We start from the raw sequence: 19100 nt of genomic DNA, 5'->3' as shown, positions 1-19100 counted from the left end.
CCTCACACCTGGCCCAGGAAGGCTGCAGCAGAGTAATCAAAAGGTAAGAGTCTTAAATTCACAAAACATATGAAATCTATACTCTATTTCTCACGCTATTTTGCAAAATGTTTTTTATCTAGCTTCTTATAATTTTTTTTGTCCTCAGCACTCTCATCTGCTCAAAATAATATAAGTTCTATTTGTTTCCAACACATCATGCTTAAAACCCTTCAGTGGACAGTCCCTTTATTCCTAAGTCTCTTTTTATCTCCCTCGAGAGCAGTGTTCCTCAATCTTGGCACTAGTGACAATTTGGACCAGATAATTCTCTGTTGTGGGGAATGTTTTGGGCATTATAGGATGTTTAGCAGCACCTGTGCTAAACAGATGCCCATAATCACGGCCCTCTACACACCCCTGCAGTTGTAACAACCAAAAATGTCTCCACATATGGCCAAAGTCCCCTGAGGAGAAAAAGTGCTCCCAGTTTAGAACCGTTGCTTTAGGGCTTACATCATCTCACTGTGCCTGCTGAGTCTTCTGCTCCGCTTTCTTCAGTTCTAATTTGATCCTTGCCTTTGCCAGGATTACTGCCTAACCCTCCTTTTCTCATCCAACCTGTTGCCTGATAACTCTGGACAATTTTCACCTCCTTGTTCAATAGTGAGCAGAGAGCCAACGAAATTGAAAAAAACAAAATGACTTCTGTTTTATTATTATTCTTCCTCTTTCTCTCTCCTTTTTTTTTGCTTGTCTTGCAGAAGCAAATACTGTTCAAGTTCCTAATGTGCTTTAGTAGGGAATACATATGTCTCACATTCAAACATAGTTTTGTGACATGTTCAGTATAACTAATATGTTCTTTAAAAAGAAGTAGAGCCTTAGGGTAAGAAATCTGTCTTCCTTGTCCTGGATGGTGGTGTCTATACAGTCAGAACAAATGCAGGCCCACACACCCGCAAACGTACACACACACCTACCCCCTGAAGGAGATCATTAAGAATTGACTAGAATGTTATAGTTAGACCACCTGAGACACTATAGAATGATTTACAATGCATTGCAAAGGTAGCTAATCGTATAGGAAGAATAAAGTAATTTGGATAAGCTTGAGTGAGCATAAAAGGTTCATTAAGCAAAATTATAGAATTATTATGAGTTGAACAGTACTGTCTTAAAGTGTTTCAAACAATGGGAGGAGGACTATTCAAATAGATATAGACATGAATACTAACCAATGAATTAAAAACTGCCATGGTGAAGAGCGTGGGGGCTGCACTCAGACCACCTGGTTTCAAATCCTCCTTCTGCCACGACCAAGTTGTACAATGACTTTGGGGAAGCACTTAATCTTTCTAACCCTCAGTTTCCTCATCTTGAAAATTGAGAGAATCACAAAAATATGTGCTCCATAGAGGACTGCTGTGGAGATCAACTGAGAAACACGCTCAAAGCATTTAAACCAATGCTGGCCAAACAGTAAGCACTCATAAACATTGCCTCTCCATTGCCCTCAGCAAGGAAATGCCGAGAATTTCTTGTCTCAGACTGGGTAGTCAGTACAGCCAGCAGGGCAAGAACTAAATTATGAAAAATGAGATCTGTAACCAGGAAAAACTATCTGGCAAAAGCTTCTGGAATTTTAAATGAGGAATGATTGCTCTATTATAAAGACTATTAATAATTACCACTTACAATATGCCAGATCTTGTGCCAAGCACTTTATAGGCATTCTTTCTCATTGAATTCTCACAAAAATACTATGAAGTAACCAGTTTTGCAAATCCCAATGAAGCAAGCTGAAAGAATTAAGTGAATTATTAATAAAATTTTACAGAGGGGGAAATCTGAGGCTTAGAGAGGTTTAATCACTGGCTGAGAGTTACAGAATAAGAAGTGAAAAAATGGAGCCTAGAGTCCAGGTCTCATTGTGGCACAGCCTCTGAACAATTCATACGGAATTTATGAATTTGAAACAGACCTACAATAACTTCTTGCTGAATTACAATTTTAACATTTATTTGTAATAAGAGAATCAGAAAAAAGCATAGCAGCAATAACCAGAATTGGAAAGTTTAAGAAACTCATGTGGTTAAGTAACTAAGATAACGGCTCTGACAGGAAAAATGTTGTCACATGGTTGAAAGAAAATGACTCAAAGTAGATGTCAAAAGTTAGGTGGCTATCGAAAAAAATAATTTTTGCAGATTAGGCACCACCATGGGAGAGAAATAAAATTATACGTTACAAATATGGACTTTTTGGTAGATAATCTAAAGTATTTTCTAGAACAAGAGGGATTATAAATTAAATTGATAAATAGAAATGACTCTACCCTTTGATTTACTCTAAGGCAGTAAGTAGGCATTAAATTGGAAAATGAAAATAGAAGCTATTTTATAGGTGGACTTCAAAAATTTACGTGAGCATTTGCCACATAACTTTGGAAGAATAAAAGAATGCCAGATAAACTACTTTAATAGTTGATTGTATCAAACCTTCAAATTTATTAAATGTATGATTCATATATATTCTAAACATCCTCATATGCACAAATTCAAGTTCAAATGAAACATTTACTGATCTTGATCACGTAACAATATAATACTCTGAACATTTATTGAATAAACAAAAGAATAAATTACACGACAGGTAGATTAGATATATTTAACCACTTAGTATCTTTCTATAATTAATGTTAAGTGTTTACTTACAGTTTTAAAATTAATAGCCACATTTTTTAAATTAATTAATTCAGAATAGATTTACATAAAGCCGGATCTTTAAACATAATGGCAATGTTATTTTTACTTTTTTGGTGCTCACTATAAATTCTTGAAATGCACATTTTCAAAAATGTATAGTTACTTTTTTCCTGATAATTATATGAACATAATTGGAAAAAGTATAAAGGAGAAATTTTAAAATCACCTATAATTGCACATCTTAGACATAAACATGGGAAAATGTATTTAATTTCATAAAGTTAGTCCAAGCTGTGAAATTTGAAACCTTATGCAAGGCTGCCACATGGTGGTCAAAATCAAGAATAGCAAGCTAAAATCAAAGCATACTTGATTACTGAACAAAATGTATTACTAAAATTAAATTAGAAAATACAAACAGGTTCTTGAAATAAAAAGTTTAAATTTTGAATTCTTATTCTTGCTTCATTAATTAGAGCTTTCGATATTAATTTTTAGCAATGAAAACTACAAAAACAACGATGACAATGATGACAGTTTTGATAACCATGATAGCTACCAAAATATTTACATCTGAATTTTAAAGTCACAGGTATCTCTGATTTATTTTGGATCAGGGCCTGCGTTTGTCTTAGTCAGTGTTTTATTCATCCTAGTGCCTTTCGTTGTTCCTGCTTGTAGCATGGGCTTAGGAGAATATTTTTAAACAAGCAAATGATATTCAATTATTGAAATGTTGCCAGAATTAAATGAAATATCAAAACATTATTTAAGAAATCAACAAAATTATATGCTGACATTTTTGGCTGTGCCACTTGAGTAATAGACAAATGCAGTCAGCAATGTTCCTTCCTTTGCATTTGCTGTCCCCAATACCCACCATCCCCATTATGTTTTCGTTCACTAAGCGTTCGGTAGGAAGAGCCACTCCTTGCAAGAGTGGTCCATTAAGGAGCCCAGAAACAATTACCAGCCATTAGGACTAACTTCCAAAAGGTGGATCAAACACATATGGTGTTTTTACTCAAATTTTGCATGATACATTTAGCATGAAGTCTGACTTTGAAGTTTGCCTTAAAAGAGAAGGAAGACGTGAGAGAAAGTTTTATAGATTTCTTAGGTTCAAGGATAGAATTAAGTTTAATCATTGATTTTAAAATAGATATTCTTATCTTTTTTTTCTAGTATTTAGAGAACTGAATGGCTCTGTCCATCTACAAAGTGATACAAATGTGCATTTGATATTTTTACTCAATTATGTTGCATATTTAGCCCGTGAGTATGTTTTCTACCCCTGATAGATCATTATTTGGTGGAATGGGCTGAACCTGAGTTGTGAGACCAGTTTGCCTGCAGTTAGCATTCTGCTCTGGACTAGCTGAGGGGCAGCTACATGAAGCTCTGTGGCGGTCATCTGCAAATGGAGGGAGTACGGTAAGTGATGATCAAAGTCTTTTACATTTTTATGGTCCAATTATTATTTGTTTCTTAAATAGTTTTCCACTAATTTCTTTATTTTTCCCTATTTTTCAAACATGAGGCTCTTTTTCTCTCCCTTGCTTTCTTTCTTTTTTTGAAATGTTTATTTACATCAACCAAGACAACGTAACTATTATTATTATTATTATTATTATTATTATTTTGGTGAGGAAGATTGGCCCTGAGCTAACGTCTGCCACCAGTCTTCCTCTTTTTGCTTGCAGTAGATTGTCACTGAGCTAACATCTCTGCCAGTCTTCCTCTACTTTATCTGGGCTGCTGCCACAGTGTGGCTTGACAAGTGGTGCTAGGTCCGTGCCCAGGATCCAAACTTGCAAACCCCTGGCTGCCAAAGCAGAGCGCACGAACTGAACCACTACTCCACTGGACCAGCACCTGTAACTATCGTTTTAAAGAATATCAAGAGGTGCCACAAATGAAATCTCAGCTTAATTTAGGGCAATTTATGGCCTGTGATCTATTTACATAAACTTTACCGTGACTATTAAGTAACTACTTGTGTAAACTATGATTATCATTTTTTGAAATTATTCAATTTATAACATCAAGGAACTAAGCAATTTCAAAGTTTATTTTTTTAAAATACGATCTCTGTTTAACTCACTTTTTTTTGCCTTAAAAAGAGTAAAACTAAGAGATATTTGCTTTTCTGGTAAAACAAAACACAATTGGAAGAAATTATTAAAGATATTGGTGTCAATTTTACTAGAGTTGAGCATGTTTGTGTGAAGCACAACAAAATAGTTCCAGACATATAAGGAAAAAATATCATGTGGTATAATGTTAAAATCGTTCTCTGCCAGTTCCCAGTTGTTACTTTTTAAAGTGTAAGTTTGGTTCAGAAACTGAATTTCAGTAGGTGGGTTTACTGTAGAGTTACATTATAGCTAGATCTGTGAGATTAAAAAGAAACTGGAATTACAGTTAACGTATGGAAGTCATAAACATTGATACTATATTGAAAGTTGCTTTATGAATCTACCTAATAAAAATTTAAAAGAATGTCTCCATCTAGTTAAAATCAGTCTCACTTAACCTGACTGAAAGCTTGTTTTGGCTTTTTAAAGAGGAAAGTTCTAGAAGAATTTTAAAAAAAGAGACAGACTATTTGAAAGCATAATATTATTATAATACATACATATCAATCTTAAGATTTCATAGGACTTTAAAAATCTTAAATAAAACTCAGGATTAACTCAAATCCAAACTTTTATTTCTATATTAATAATTGACTTCAGAAATTAAAATTAAAGTTTTCTTAACTAAGCATATGTTCTATATAGGTCTTTAGGCTCCTAAACGGTCACCTTTCTACAAATCAGTAGAAGCATCGATCAACTTGCCTTTTAAATACACTGTAAACTAGACAGCCCTATCAACGCACCAATAGCGTTCCTATGCAAGCCATTATTCCTGCATTATGTCCCGGTCTCTTTATTTTATTTATTTCCATACAAAGGCATCACTGTGCTTAATTGCTTAATTATAGGTCTTGTATCATATATGCTTTCCTACTTTTAAAATAAAATACAGCCACTTAACCCTTTTCAAATCATATGGACTAGTTGTCCAAACCCACCCATATATATATATATTGTCTATTTCTTACCCTCAAATTATAAAATAAATGCCTTAAAGTCATCATTATAACAAAGGGTAAATTCTATGCTCTTACCTCATTTAAAGTGAACATAGAGGCACTAGTACCTAAAGTACAGATATATTGAGGCATAATACACAGCAATATAAAAATTGTATTATAATTAAGGGCAGGATGGACCCAAAGCCCAATGAATATTTATTGATTAATATCTCTACCAAAATCCTTAGAGCTACCCATTTTTAGAAAAGTTCAGGAGTATTATAATTACTCTAAGGAAATCCATGAGAAGCTTTTTTTGCATATTATTTGGTCTTGTGAAAATGATTGTAATAATAGAAGTTGCAGTGCAGACACATAGGGGTCATTGGGATGTTAATAAGATGAAACTTAAAACACGTACCATAAAATTCCGCTGGTAATGAATGTTCTCTTTGTTAAAATCGATCACATAGCCATTGAAGGACCAAATAAATGTGAGATCCAGGGCAGGATCAAAGGAAGCGGCACACTGCATGGTGGCATTTTCTCCAACAGTGATATCAGCGTTAATTGGGGCCAATATAATTCGCGTGGGATCTAGACATTTTCAAGTAAGGGAGACAAACACAATTCAAGAAAATATGAGACACCATATTACCTGGTAAATTAAAAGAATAAAAATCAATATATTTTGATTTCTCAGTGCAAAGCAATAAGATGTTTTTGAATCCAAATTCTAAGAACAATTTCATTAAGCTAGAGATTTGTCCAGAAGGCGTTTGAAATGAAAACTTATCAATACATGGACTTAGTGCTGTAACACATCTTATAGTACATTAGAAATGAAGAACCACCAAACTAAAAAAACCCCAAACACCCAATAGTAATCAAATGTTTTCTTACCTGTGATGACAAGAGTCCCAGTGCTGTTAGCCTTCCCTCTATTATTTTCTGCAAAGCACGTATAGATACCACCATCATTCCTTGTAATGTTATTGATTTCCAAGCTGCCATCTTCCCAAATGAGTATTCTATGGAAATGAAAAAAGCAATGTGTACTTCACAAAATTAATTTAAGGAAATACTTTACTATTATATATCTCAGATTACAAACACTAATACCTTTTGATCAGTACATTTTACACAAGTTACTTGACAGTAAGATTTTTTAAGATGAAACATTCTAGCCTTTGTCTATAATATTCTTTCTCAGCACTGACAAGTTGTTGTAGAAAGCCACTATCATCTTTTGCTTGGACTATTACAGTAGTCTCTAACTGGCATCCTCCTTCTACCCTTCCTTCCCTATAGTCTCTTTTCCACATGTAAGCCAGGCATGAAGACATGTGACATAAGTCATACCATGTCACTCTTGTGCTCAGTAATGTCACTCTACGGTTTAAAACCCCCCAGTCACTTTCCACCTAATGTATAGTAAGAGCCACAGTCCTTTGATTGCCCTTTTAGGCCCTGGACAAGCTCACAGTTTGTTCCCTAAATCCTTCAAGTTTTTGCACAGGGCTACCTTCAGTAAAGCTTTGCCTAATCATTCTAGTTAGTATTGCATGCATACATGCATGTACGCACATGTGCACATACACATGTGCACACACACAGCACTGCTGCTGTCCTGGCATTCCCCATCCTATCCCTCTTCCCAGAGTTTTATTTCCGAATACATATTTCACCTGACATACTTCATTTTTACTTATGACTCAATCCTTCCATTAGATGGTAACATTCTGATGTCAGGAATTGGTATCTGCTTTGTTCGTGGCCCTGTGTCTAACAGGGAACATATCCATTAACTCATTTATTCATTAGGAAAAAAAATTCTTTGTGCCAGGGACTTATGAAGTAGTGTGACACCGATCGCTGAGTAGGCATCCATCCCACCTTCTCTTGAATGAATGAACTACAGGGAGTTTGATAGAGGCAAGTGGTTTTCCACACACCACCATAAAATGACTGTGAGACAGGTTCAAACCTATCGCAGGCTGGAAAGAAATGAGCTTCAGAACTTCAGAAATGTGACCTCAGGACTTCAGTTCAGATTCTGAAGTTAGGACAGACTATCATTTCCACTGCTACAGAGAAATACAAACATTTTATTTTTAGGAAATTCTAGAGAGAGATGTTTTAAAACCTCCCTTAGTGACAGGCTCTGTAACAGATTAATATTCAGGAAATTCTTCTTTGAACAGGACCTAAATCTTTACTACTGAACAGAACTGAAATCCATCCCACCTGCCAGTCTGCTTCTTCCTTAGAGGCTGCAGAACTCATTACATATATTTCATTATATATAACTTTTATATATAACATATATGTATTATATAACTTCATTATACAATGCCTCACACCTAGATTCAATATTGAATTGCCTGTCATTGGATTTTTACTTTCTTTAAATGTGCCATTTCCGAAACCTTAAATGATCTCTGAAGCTTTGCACAACACATGCAAATAATTCTCCATATACTCCATTTTCAGGGCAGAACTTGACAAAGGAAAAATATTGTATATTTACTTTATTAACAAAAATCTCCATATAATACCAAAAATTCCACTAATCATTTATTCCAGGATTTCCTTTCCCTTCTTTACCCAATTCCAACTTAAGTTGATTTCAGAATATGTTTTCCTTCTTGAAGAAAAAATACAGTATTAAGATGTTATAACCATAAAAGCCATTATTTGATACTGTGGAAGTTTTAAGATGCCTCTCTAAGTTCTCCAACTGTGAGGATTGTAACTGATTCACTGCCCCAGCTGCTGCCCTCAGAGATCCACCCCTGCATTGGGCCAACGCCACACTTTCCACAGGCAGCTCTCAGCCAATGACAGCCTGGGAGGAATTTGAAGGCAGACTTGTTCCTGGAAAACATCAGATTCCTTTGATGGGCCTTTTTGGCTAGAGGACTCTCCAGAGGCCTTACCATATTCTCTTAGAACTGGATTCAGTCCAAGTCATTTCCACCCAACTTCTTTTCCTTCCTTCCCTCTCTCACCTGGGATCAGACTGCATCTCAGTCAGATGTCTCTTCCATCCTCCGTCTTCTTTGCTCTCTCTTTTCCCTCCTAGGCATTGCCATTAATAAACCTCTTTCAGGACTAATCCTGAATTGGTATCTTCTTCTTATAAAATCCATATTAACACAGTACCAATGTTAATGGGCCAAATTTTTCTCACCAACCTCTAGTGTAACTCCTTAGCTAATTTTCCACCCCACTCCCATTTAATTATTTTGCAAGTAAAACAATGAAAATTGTAGTCAAGTTGCAATGGAAACAACAGCAACAATTATTCTTTCTAGAATCCACATTCATATTCTTAGTTTTCTCATTTATATTAGCTCTCAGCTGATCTTTATGATCTTTAAAGGGTACAATTCCTCGTGTCATTCATCTTACCCATACTTTCAGGCACTTAATTTTTAGTAAGAATATTTAGGAAACTTGACTTTTTTGTAATAACTGTCCTTATACTTAAGACAATGTAGATTAAACTCTCAGGATCTTATCCTTATTTTCAGATAATATGATATGGATAAACAGTCAAACAAACTAGGAACAATCTGGTCTTTAATAAGTCACCTATTGCTGGCTGGCCCCATGGCTGAGTGGTTAAGTTCTCACACTCCACTTCAGTGGCCCAGGGTTGCCTGGTTTGGATCGCGGGTGCAGACCTAGCACCACTCATCAAGTCATGCTGAGGTGGTGGCCCACAAAGAACTAGAAGGACCTACAATTGGATATACAACTACGTACTGGGGGGCTTTGGGGAGAACACAAAGGGGGGGAGATTGAACAGATGTTAGCTCAGGGCCAATCTTAAAAAAAAAATTCACCTATTGTTGCCAAAATTACTCCAAAATGACCTCCATCTTATTTGTTAATTGTTAAATTACACCAACTCTGGAGTGGAAAAGAATCTTGGAGATAGCCTCACATAAATGGCTCAGATATTGATCACGTTAGAGCTGACAGCAGTGCATCAGACATAAATGAACAACTACAAAGGAATTCTGCTAGAGAATGTGTATCATAGTAGCCCAAAATGAATCACACAATTGAGAACTTATCAAGATTTATGTCTCCTCTCTACTGATTGCAAATATTGCATAAACCATTCTACAAGCCACTAACCAGGCACAGAAATAACTTTGTAATGCGGAAGAAGTTTTTGTAATTACATTAATAAGAATGAGATTACGCTTATGCTTAAAGAGGGTTATTTAGTTATTCCTGGAATATTATTTTTCAATAGAAATATTTTATTTCTCTAAAAATAATTTAGTAATTTAACTTTTCTTCATATATACTATTTTGCAACATTAAAACTTATTTGTACACAAAATACTGTATCTATGATAAAGTAGTACTTAAATAACCTGAGAATTAAGGGATTGACGTAGTGAGCAAGAATTGGATTTATGGACTCTTTCATCAAGAAGTAATACAATATGATTCAAAGACTTTAAAAATATTATAACATGACCACAATAATAAGAATTTAGGAGGTAGACTTTTCTTTTCTTTTTTTGAACACGTTGATATTTAGGAAAAACAAGTCCGTGAAAAATGGTTCTGAGAAATCCCCTTGGTTGAAGAGGCCCATGACATGGGTCCTCCTCAGAATCAGAGCAAGATTTTTTTCAATAAGGGGACAGAGTTCCTGGCAGAGTCCATGGGGAATGGTAGGCCATAGGTTCTTGCAGGAGTGAGTACCCCAAAATGGGACTATCTTTAGATCACGGTCTCTGCATTGCTCATTGTCTGACTGCTAATGTTTCAGCAGAAAATTGAACAAACTGATTCTTCCTTTACTACGGATCCTTCTAGCATCAATTCATTAAAGCCTTAATAACTCTTAGGTCAAACATATTAACTTTAAAAGTTGATGGGTTCAGACAAACAACTGCCATCCCTGCATAACCCCTCTCCCCATCCTACCTCTGTCCCGTACACAGCCATACTTGTGATCATCCTAATAAGACAACTGTGTTGGCAGGTTCTGGTTCCAAGTCAACATGACACAAGTTCAAGTTCCAGTTTGGAGATTATCACTATATTGTCAGAAGGTCACTTTAATCTTTCTAGGCTTTAGATACATAAAAATAGAGATTATAATACTCTTCTTTCCTACTCTATTGGATTATTGTGAAGACGATCTGTTTTCTTCACTTTTGCCAGAATATTCATTTAAAAGGCAAAAACTACTTTTTTCCTCCCTTATTTAAGCCTTTAGACACATTTCTGTTACTCGTAGATGAAGCCCAAACCCCTTAGCATAGAAAACTATGTTATTGATGATAAGGCTTACTATGTCTCATGTGTTAAAACTCTTCTCCGTTTTCCGCTAATGGTATGCCATATTGATTTTAGTTCTTGCATTCCTTACACATTCTATACTCTCTGCCTTGGGGCCTTTGCACATGCTGCTCTCACAGCCTGAAATATCCCCTGTTCCCCCACCTTCTCATCCCATTCCTCCTATTTCCTATCCTGGCTTTCTCCTTCTCATAATTTAGTACTCAATGTAACTATAACTTCCTCTAGGAAACTCATAGAAACCATTCAGTGTGGTTTTTATATAATAATCTATGCAAGTCACATATTTTTATTTTGTCCCAAAGTCACCAAAACATTGGTAGATGGTCCACTTATTGGGAAGATGAGAAGTTCCTGCTCATTTAAGAAGATGGGAAGAAGTGAGTTATACTTTGAAGTCACCTTTTAATTTTCCTACTGAAATATTTAATAGATTAATTGCATAAAATTAAATCAAATGTGAATGAAGATAGATGCCCTTGCTAGGAGAAAAATAAGTTAGAGAGATTCTACTTTATTTCCCACTGTTCACTATTTCTGTGCCCTTGGGCAATTTGCCAAAAATCTCTGAGCCTCAATTTTCTAAATTCCTTATAAATTATAGAAGCCTAAAAATTGAACCCTGATTATAATAGATACCGACAGTGATGGGTAAGTATTTCTGTTCATCTTAGAAATGGTAGCTTCTGTGGGGAAAAGTTGGAACAGGCAACATTTACATTATTAATATGACAACCAGTTTGCTGTAAACTTTCCCCATAACGAATGGCAGCTGAATTTCTAGTTTCTGAACTGACCTGCTGCTATTGACAAGCCACTCTGTCCCTTTGCTCCAGGAAAATTTTGGTTTTGGTGCAGCTTTAGGTTTACATTCAATTATAACCCTTCCTCCTTTGGCAGCCAGGATCTTTTTCTTCATAGGATTCATTTCAAAAGTTGGAGCCAAAGCTAAAAGGAAATAAATTATTATTTTCCTTTTTTGCTAAAAAAGAAAAAGAAAACATTTCTTCTGTACTATAGCATGCTTATTCCCTTTTAAGTAATAATCAATAGAAAAGATTAATCTCACCAAATACTATCAGCTGTGACCAACATACATGATATACCTACTATCATTTTTCATTTTTATTGAAGTATATTTATCATAAAATTCACTCATCTTAAAGTCTACACTTCTTGAAGTCTAGCTGTATTAATCATTATAAACTTTATAATCAAACGTTGTATACATATTTACCTCGAAAGTAACACCTAATTCAGTTGTTTTGACTTAATTGCACAAGGGAAGTTAAGTGAAAGGCTGGAGGGAATCAAGCAACATTATCAATATTGACATACGGTCCTAATCAATAGTCTCAACCACACTTGGAGTGAACTGTTCCTAGTTTACAAATGAGAAAACTGATATCTATTAAAGTTATATAATTTGTCAAAGGTGCCAAGGCAGTATCGGGTGGGATCTAGATTTGAATCTTTAGTTCCTTCTGATGCTCAGGCATGCTCTTTTCATTAAACAATGACTCCTCCTTCATCATACAAACATTTATTGAGTGCCAACTGTGTGCAAGCACTATGAGGTGCCAAAATAAACAGAGAGATCCTTGCCTTCAGGACCTACCTACAAAGAGCTATGGGAATGATGGATCTAATCAATTGAGGAGTACATGATCCACTTATAGTTCATCCCTATGTCAAAGTACAGAACAGCAATTATGAAAACAGGATATAGAGTCTCATAAAGGTTACTCCATTGATGACTTGCTCTAACTTTCTTTAGGGTCCCCGCATGTAGCCCATTTCTCAATCTGTATTAGCAGACTCCAGGGAAATTCCATCCATCTATTTTCACACATTCCAGTCATATGTAACTGTTTTTTAAGGAGCTTTTTCTAAGTATATCTTTATCTAGGTCTTGACTCTTCATTATCTAGCCCAGTGATTCTCCAATTTTATCTGTGCATCAAAATCATCTGAGGATATTATTAAAATATTCATTCAGTAGGACTGGCGTGGGCCTGAGATTTGGCATTTCTAACAAGCTCCCAGGTATTGCTACTGCTGCTGCTGCTCTGAGGAGCACCCTTTTTGTAGCAAGGATCTAGTTTATTACATTATCCCTTTAGTCTGAGTTTTGATAATTGGCAATAAATAAATAACCAAGCAATCTGTGTTGTATACCAAATGCAGTGTGCAGCTCAATAAGTATTGTGGGTGACACATTGCTTGTAAAATGTGAGAGAAAACTTAATAGAATTATCTTTAAAAAGTGTAAGTTCACCTAGAAAATAGATTTTTTTCTTTGAGTCAATTAAGTTTTAATGAAATAGTTGATTTGGTATGGTCATTTAAATGACTTCATACTTATCTAATATTTGAACTTGTAGTAACAGAATCTAGACTATGTTCCTATATATGTTAGAAGTGAGAAGAAATAACGGAACACTTTTCCCCCAGCTAAGAAGAGGACGTGCGCTTTTTGGCTCTTTCGCTCTTTAGTGAGCCTATTAAAGAATAGTACCTGGTGTGGAGTAAGTACTCAATCATTTGGTGGATGAATAAATGGATTAACCAGAAAACTCAGGAAAAAAAGGAGAGAAAAACTGTTTCTAAAGGTAATAAACAAAAATAGACTGAGACAAATATAAAGATGCCCAGGAACGTTGATCTCAGGCTGAAAGCGTTCAAACAGTTTGCTTAATTACTACATTAATAGTCATTAAATGATTGAAAGATTTTAGCTTTGAATATAGAGAGATCTTTAAGTCTGGGCTGTTGAATTTTCATGTTCTTTTGTAATGGATGATGACAAATAAGAAAACGAAGGTTCTTTTTAAACAGAAATCAGAAAGTTGATCTTGAGGAAAGAATTCAGACCCACCTCATATCTTTACTAAGAATCAAAATGCTTTATTTCATTCCATATCAAAGTGATATATCAAAGTGATATGGTATGAAACCTAAGCCTGAATGCTTGCTTGATATCTACATAAACTAGATTAAAAACATTACCAAGGGATTTTGACTTTAGAGGGTAAGAAATGAAATATGATCCTCAGCACTATAAGAAGACGCAGAGAAAGTTAAAATTAAGAAAGTCTTAACTCTTCTTAAAGATAGTTTTCTTTAATACTTTCTTAAACTTATCTCATTTCCTTTCATGTTCTTTTAGTCTCAACCAATTCACAGTGATACTAATGTTTTAAAGAATTTCCCTTTGGTGTAGCAAGAATAAAATAGGCCACACTGAGGCATTGCTTTATCTTGTCAATAATCAGTTCTGGAAGAGAAAGCCTGACTACCTGGAATCATTACTTATAATATGACTGAGCCTGGTGACAGCTACTTCAAATAATATGAAAATGACATGATGCAGTAAGACCTTAAAGTAGTTGTAATGGAAATAAGAATGTGAAAAATCTCAGAGAGATTTATGGTGTAAAATTGAGAAATTTAGTAGATGTGATGGGAGAAAAGGATATAGTATATTGTGTCATTCTCTAGAATAGAGAATTTTTCAGGAGATGTGGATATGGGTGAGAGATAATGAATTCACTTTCACACATGCTAAGTTTGGGTTATCTGTCAGGTTACCCAGATGAACATTTCTACTAGGAAGCTTTATATGGAGCTTGAAGCTGAGGATAAAAATCTGGGCCAGAGATATAAATTATAGGATCAGTGATAATTAATGGGTAAAGAGGAATAATAAATGATCCAGGAATTCTAAAAAATTTTTAAAATAATAATCCAAGAATAGTAATATAAAATATGTGGAAGAATGAGGAAGAGAATGGAATGGAATCAGAGGAATGGAACTCTGGGAGAGAGGAAGATTTTTAGCTGAGGAGAGGAAGGGGTGAAAAGGAGATAATGAAGGTAAGTGAGAAGAAATGGTCTGGGAGGTATGAGAGCATGGAATCACCAAAGACAAGGGAGAGGAGAATTCAAGAACAAAACACGACCAGAAGGAGAGGCAGCTTGAAGGAATATGTATACACACATATGCATACATACATCACACACACACACACACACACACACACACACACACACACACACGGAAAAGGGATATCTGTTGATATCAAGCATCAGAGTAAGTGAAAAGGAATAAACATAGGGCCAGAGGTAAAGGGATTATTTTCTTCCTCTGGATGAAGAGTATGAAAGGACAAGTGCAGTAAAGATTTAGATAGTTTTGAATGAGGGATGGGAAGCTGAAATATTTTATTTCTAAGTATTTCAATTTTCATGGAGAAATAAGAAGGAAATATGGAAGTAGGAGTCAGAGTGGGGTCAGGGGCTTGAGGAATGTCCTGAAGGTTTTAAATAGCAATTGTAGAGTCTGCAACACAGGGACAGATAATGCCAGGAAGTGCTAAAGACTCATCTGAGGCTGGGCCACATGCATTGTGGAAGCACGAATCTGCACTAGGTGATTTTCAGGCTGTACTTAGCTGCCAAGACGCAAGGGAGGATAAGACTTCTAAAAATGGACATGTGTAAAGTTTGCTTGACCATTTAAAAAAAATTTAAAAACCATTATACTCCACGTTTGTTCAAATTTATTTACTGTTCTTTAATGAAAAGAAAAACAATAATACTTTCTATTCCAAATCACATTAAAAATTTTTTTAACTTCAGCAATTCAAGAAAGTAATGTGAAATCATATATCATCTATAGATACCCTATGATTATTTTTTAACATGTTGTTCTCTTTCTGAATGTTAACAGAAACTAGAAATGATACTGACCCAAGATCTTCAACTCCGCATTTGCATAAATGACTCCATGAGTGTTTTCAGCTATGCACTGGTACATTCCAGCATTTTCAAAAGTCACATCATATAGTCTCAATTCCCCTTTATGATACTGAAAAGAACACAAAGTAAAACACATTTCCTCAACAAACTTTAATAGAATTGCTTTCATTTAGGTTTGGGCTTAGTTGCCTTTTAATATAGATATATTATTTTTGCCCCCACTGTTAACTAAGCCAAGTGGAGTGGGGTTTTCACGGCATGGGGAAGTAAAACCCACTTACCATGCCCAGTGGCTCTTGTCCTATTCATCCTACAGAGCTGAGAGTCCACCTGTTGCCCTCTTGGCCCAGCTGGGAGATTACAGTGGGAAGGTAGAGAAGAACCCCACTGCTGCTACGTGTCCCCAGGGCTAAAGGTAGGACCTTCACTCTTACCTCTGTTTCTGTGGGGTCAGGGAAACAGTGGCAAGAAAAAGAGGACAATATCAGGTAGTGGAGATGGATGAGTAGGAAGAGGGATAAAAAGTGGGACAAAGGAAAAAATAAGAGAGAGAGAGAAGGTAGATATAAGATTACAGAAAGTTGTTTAAACTGAAAGAAGATACTTTATGTTCACTTTCTTCTTTGCTTTTCTTAGGAAATTTTCATATTTCAGGGCTCAGGTACCCTAACTTTATCAACTCTCATGTTAAATTTATCCCAGGACCACATGTAAATGTTGTCTAAACATAGACTCATGCAAAGCGTTTGAACATACATACCGAATATCCATTTTTCAGCCATCGGATTGTAGGGATGGGCTTCCCTGTGGCCACACAAGGCCAGTAGAGATCACTGCCTATATCCACCTCTGTGTCATTGATGTGTTCTACCCACTCGGGAAATGCTAAAAAGTAACGAACATTGTAAATGTCAAATGCAAGTCTCAACATTCATCATCATCTCAAGGGGACTAATATTACATTTAGTTGAGCTTCTTCTGGAGAATGTATCAAATTTTGTGTGTATCCTAAAATCAGTGTTTTAGCCCTTGAAATTCTATTTCTGTAGGTTTGCAGGTAAACTTTATCCTACATTATTATAGCTGGAAGTAACTATAATTCAATTCATAATTATTTTTTTATTATCCCTCCATGAACAAAGCGCTGGGGTCTTGGGAGGGGGGCTTAGCCTTGACCCTGCCACAGTGCTCTTTCCCCATTCTAGTATTTCAGTTTGGCTTAGGCATCATCCAGTTTTTCCTATCTCCCACCTTCTCAGTGTGGCTAAGGAGCTCCTCACCGTATGATTTACCAATATTCCATGTAAATTTCCATATTGCACTCTCACAATTTTCTTTATAATTACTTGTCTGTGTGTAGGTAAGTAGGTAGGTAGGTAGGTATATGTTTGTTTACCTGTGTATATTTGTATTTATTTGGGAGGTTTGTGTATAACATGAATAGAGTATGAATTCCTCAACTGTAAGGAGAGTGTTTCCTTTGTCTGACTATCCTTGCTCCGATCATACTCTACCTCTGAGTTGACACTCAGTGTATGCTGATCCTTTAAATAAACGATCTTGTTGAAGCCCTAGATGTTTATTCAGTTGTGACCTGCAATTTTCACATTGTGGGACATTATAGAGATGATCACAACCTGAAAAGTTCCAAGTATTGCTTGAATAGCAACATTCTATTCTCCAAAATATGTTTATTTCAATGTGTGAGAATCAAACACTTGTATCAAGAAAACTGTGTCACAGAAAAATGCTTCCTTAGACTAGTGATTCTCAAAGTGTGGTACCTGGACCAGTCGCCTTAACATCTGCTAGGAACATGTTAGAAATACAAATTCTTGGGCCCCAAATAGACCTTCTAATTCAGAAATTCTGAGGGTGGGAACCAGAAATCTAGGTTTTAACAAGCCCTCCAGGTGATTTTTGAGGCATACTAAAGTTTGCAAACCAGTGGCTTAGATTAAACCAAGTCATAATGCATGGGTTCTTCTACAAATAAAAAGGTATCTAAAAAAGGAGAACAATGAAGGGAGTCAACAAGCTACATTAATTGTATTTTCTGAAAGTTATCAAGAAGGCTACTATCAATCCATTGGTGTTACTATGATACTAATGATATAGGTCCATAACAGTTATAACTCATATTTGTGACTTAATTAGACATAAGATAAATGTTTCATCTTTTTGCACAATGTAATACATATCACTATTTTTAAACTATTAATCATTATATACTAGCTTTTCAAGTATGGAAATGTCTGTAAATAAGATATTGATGAAATTTACAGAAAATTAACATAATATATCATCTACCTTGAACATAAATTCTTCCATGGTGTTTATCCTTTCCTCTAATGTTCTCAGCCTCACATTCATATGTGCCTTCATCTTCCAGCTGAATATTGAAGATCTTGAGGACAGCACCAGAGGTGCTGATCTCAGCAGTGCTTGGCATTGGTTCTAGGACCTTCCGCCATCGGATATCAGGAACAGGACTTTAAATAGGAGATTCAAGAGCTAAGAATCCACAACGCTCATAAGGCAATTTTGTGTTTACATTTATAGATAAACATTTACATCATTTATTTCCTAAAACAGTATAAAAATTAATGTATTTCTGTATATGTTAATGAAAAATGTAGGTATACTTACTTGCCAAGTGCAAAACACTCTAAAGTCACGTTTTGGCCCATCAGTGCATATACGTCCTTGAACTGAACTACGATATCAGCAGGATATGGTTTTGTTGTTCCTAATATTAAGAAAAACAAAAACATCAACTGATTAATAAGCAGAATAGTGTTTTTTTTAACACTGTAATTTTTACAGAAATAGAATTGCTTCAATACGGAAGGCTTTTGTCTGTCTAGGTCATGGAAAATATCTGTGTCACAATGTATAGATCTGTTTGTTTATGCATAGTAGTATAGAGTATAAATTTCATCAGGCATTTTCAACCACATTGGTTCTCTCTAACAGCTGTATAACCAATCTGACTCAATTTACTAAGAAAATTCAAGAAGTCTTTAGGGAGCATCAAATATGTGTAAAACACTGTGCCAGGTGCTATATGGAACTCAGGAAGAAAGAGAAAGAAGAAAAGAAATGAGGGAGAAGGGAAGAAGGAAGAGAGGAGTGAGTGAAAGGAGGAGGAAAGACAAGAAAAGAGAGAAAAGAAAGAAGTGTCAGTGGAAATGAAGGCAAAGGGGAAACAAGTTGAAAAGAGGGAAGGAGAGAGG

At 35.5% G+C, this 19100-nt stretch overlaps 1 protein-coding gene across 35 annotated transcripts in view; it reads right to left on the bottom strand.

Moving 5' to 3' along the window:
• Window positions 1-19100, bottom strand: part of CNTN1 (contactin 1) — a 339733-nt gene that overhangs the window by 110813 nt on the left and 209820 nt on the right. For all 35 annotated transcript variants that reach the window (XM_001487937.6, XM_070270139.1, XM_070270146.1 and 32 more), the window contains 7 exons: window positions 18514-18613; window positions 18175-18356; window positions 16625-16749; window positions 15856-15973; window positions 11901-12051; window positions 6673-6800; window positions 6191-6366 (listed from right to left, as the gene is read on the bottom strand). In XM_001487937.6, the coding sequence (XP_001487987.1) occupies window positions 6191-6366; window positions 6673-6800; window positions 11901-12051; window positions 15856-15973; window positions 16625-16749; window positions 18175-18356; window positions 18514-18613 (980 nt within the window). The remainder of the gene's footprint in view (window positions 1-6190; window positions 6367-6672; window positions 6801-11900; window positions 12052-15855; window positions 15974-16624; window positions 16750-18174; window positions 18357-18513; window positions 18614-19100) is intronic.

This window comes from Equus caballus, chromosome 6 (genome assembly GCF_041296265.1).
Source record: "Equus caballus isolate H_3958 breed thoroughbred chromosome 6, TB-T2T, whole genome shotgun sequence".
Lineage (NCBI taxonomy): Eukaryota > Metazoa > Chordata > Mammalia > Perissodactyla > Equidae > Equus > Equus caballus.
This window is presented reverse-complemented; position numbering and strand designations above follow the sequence as displayed.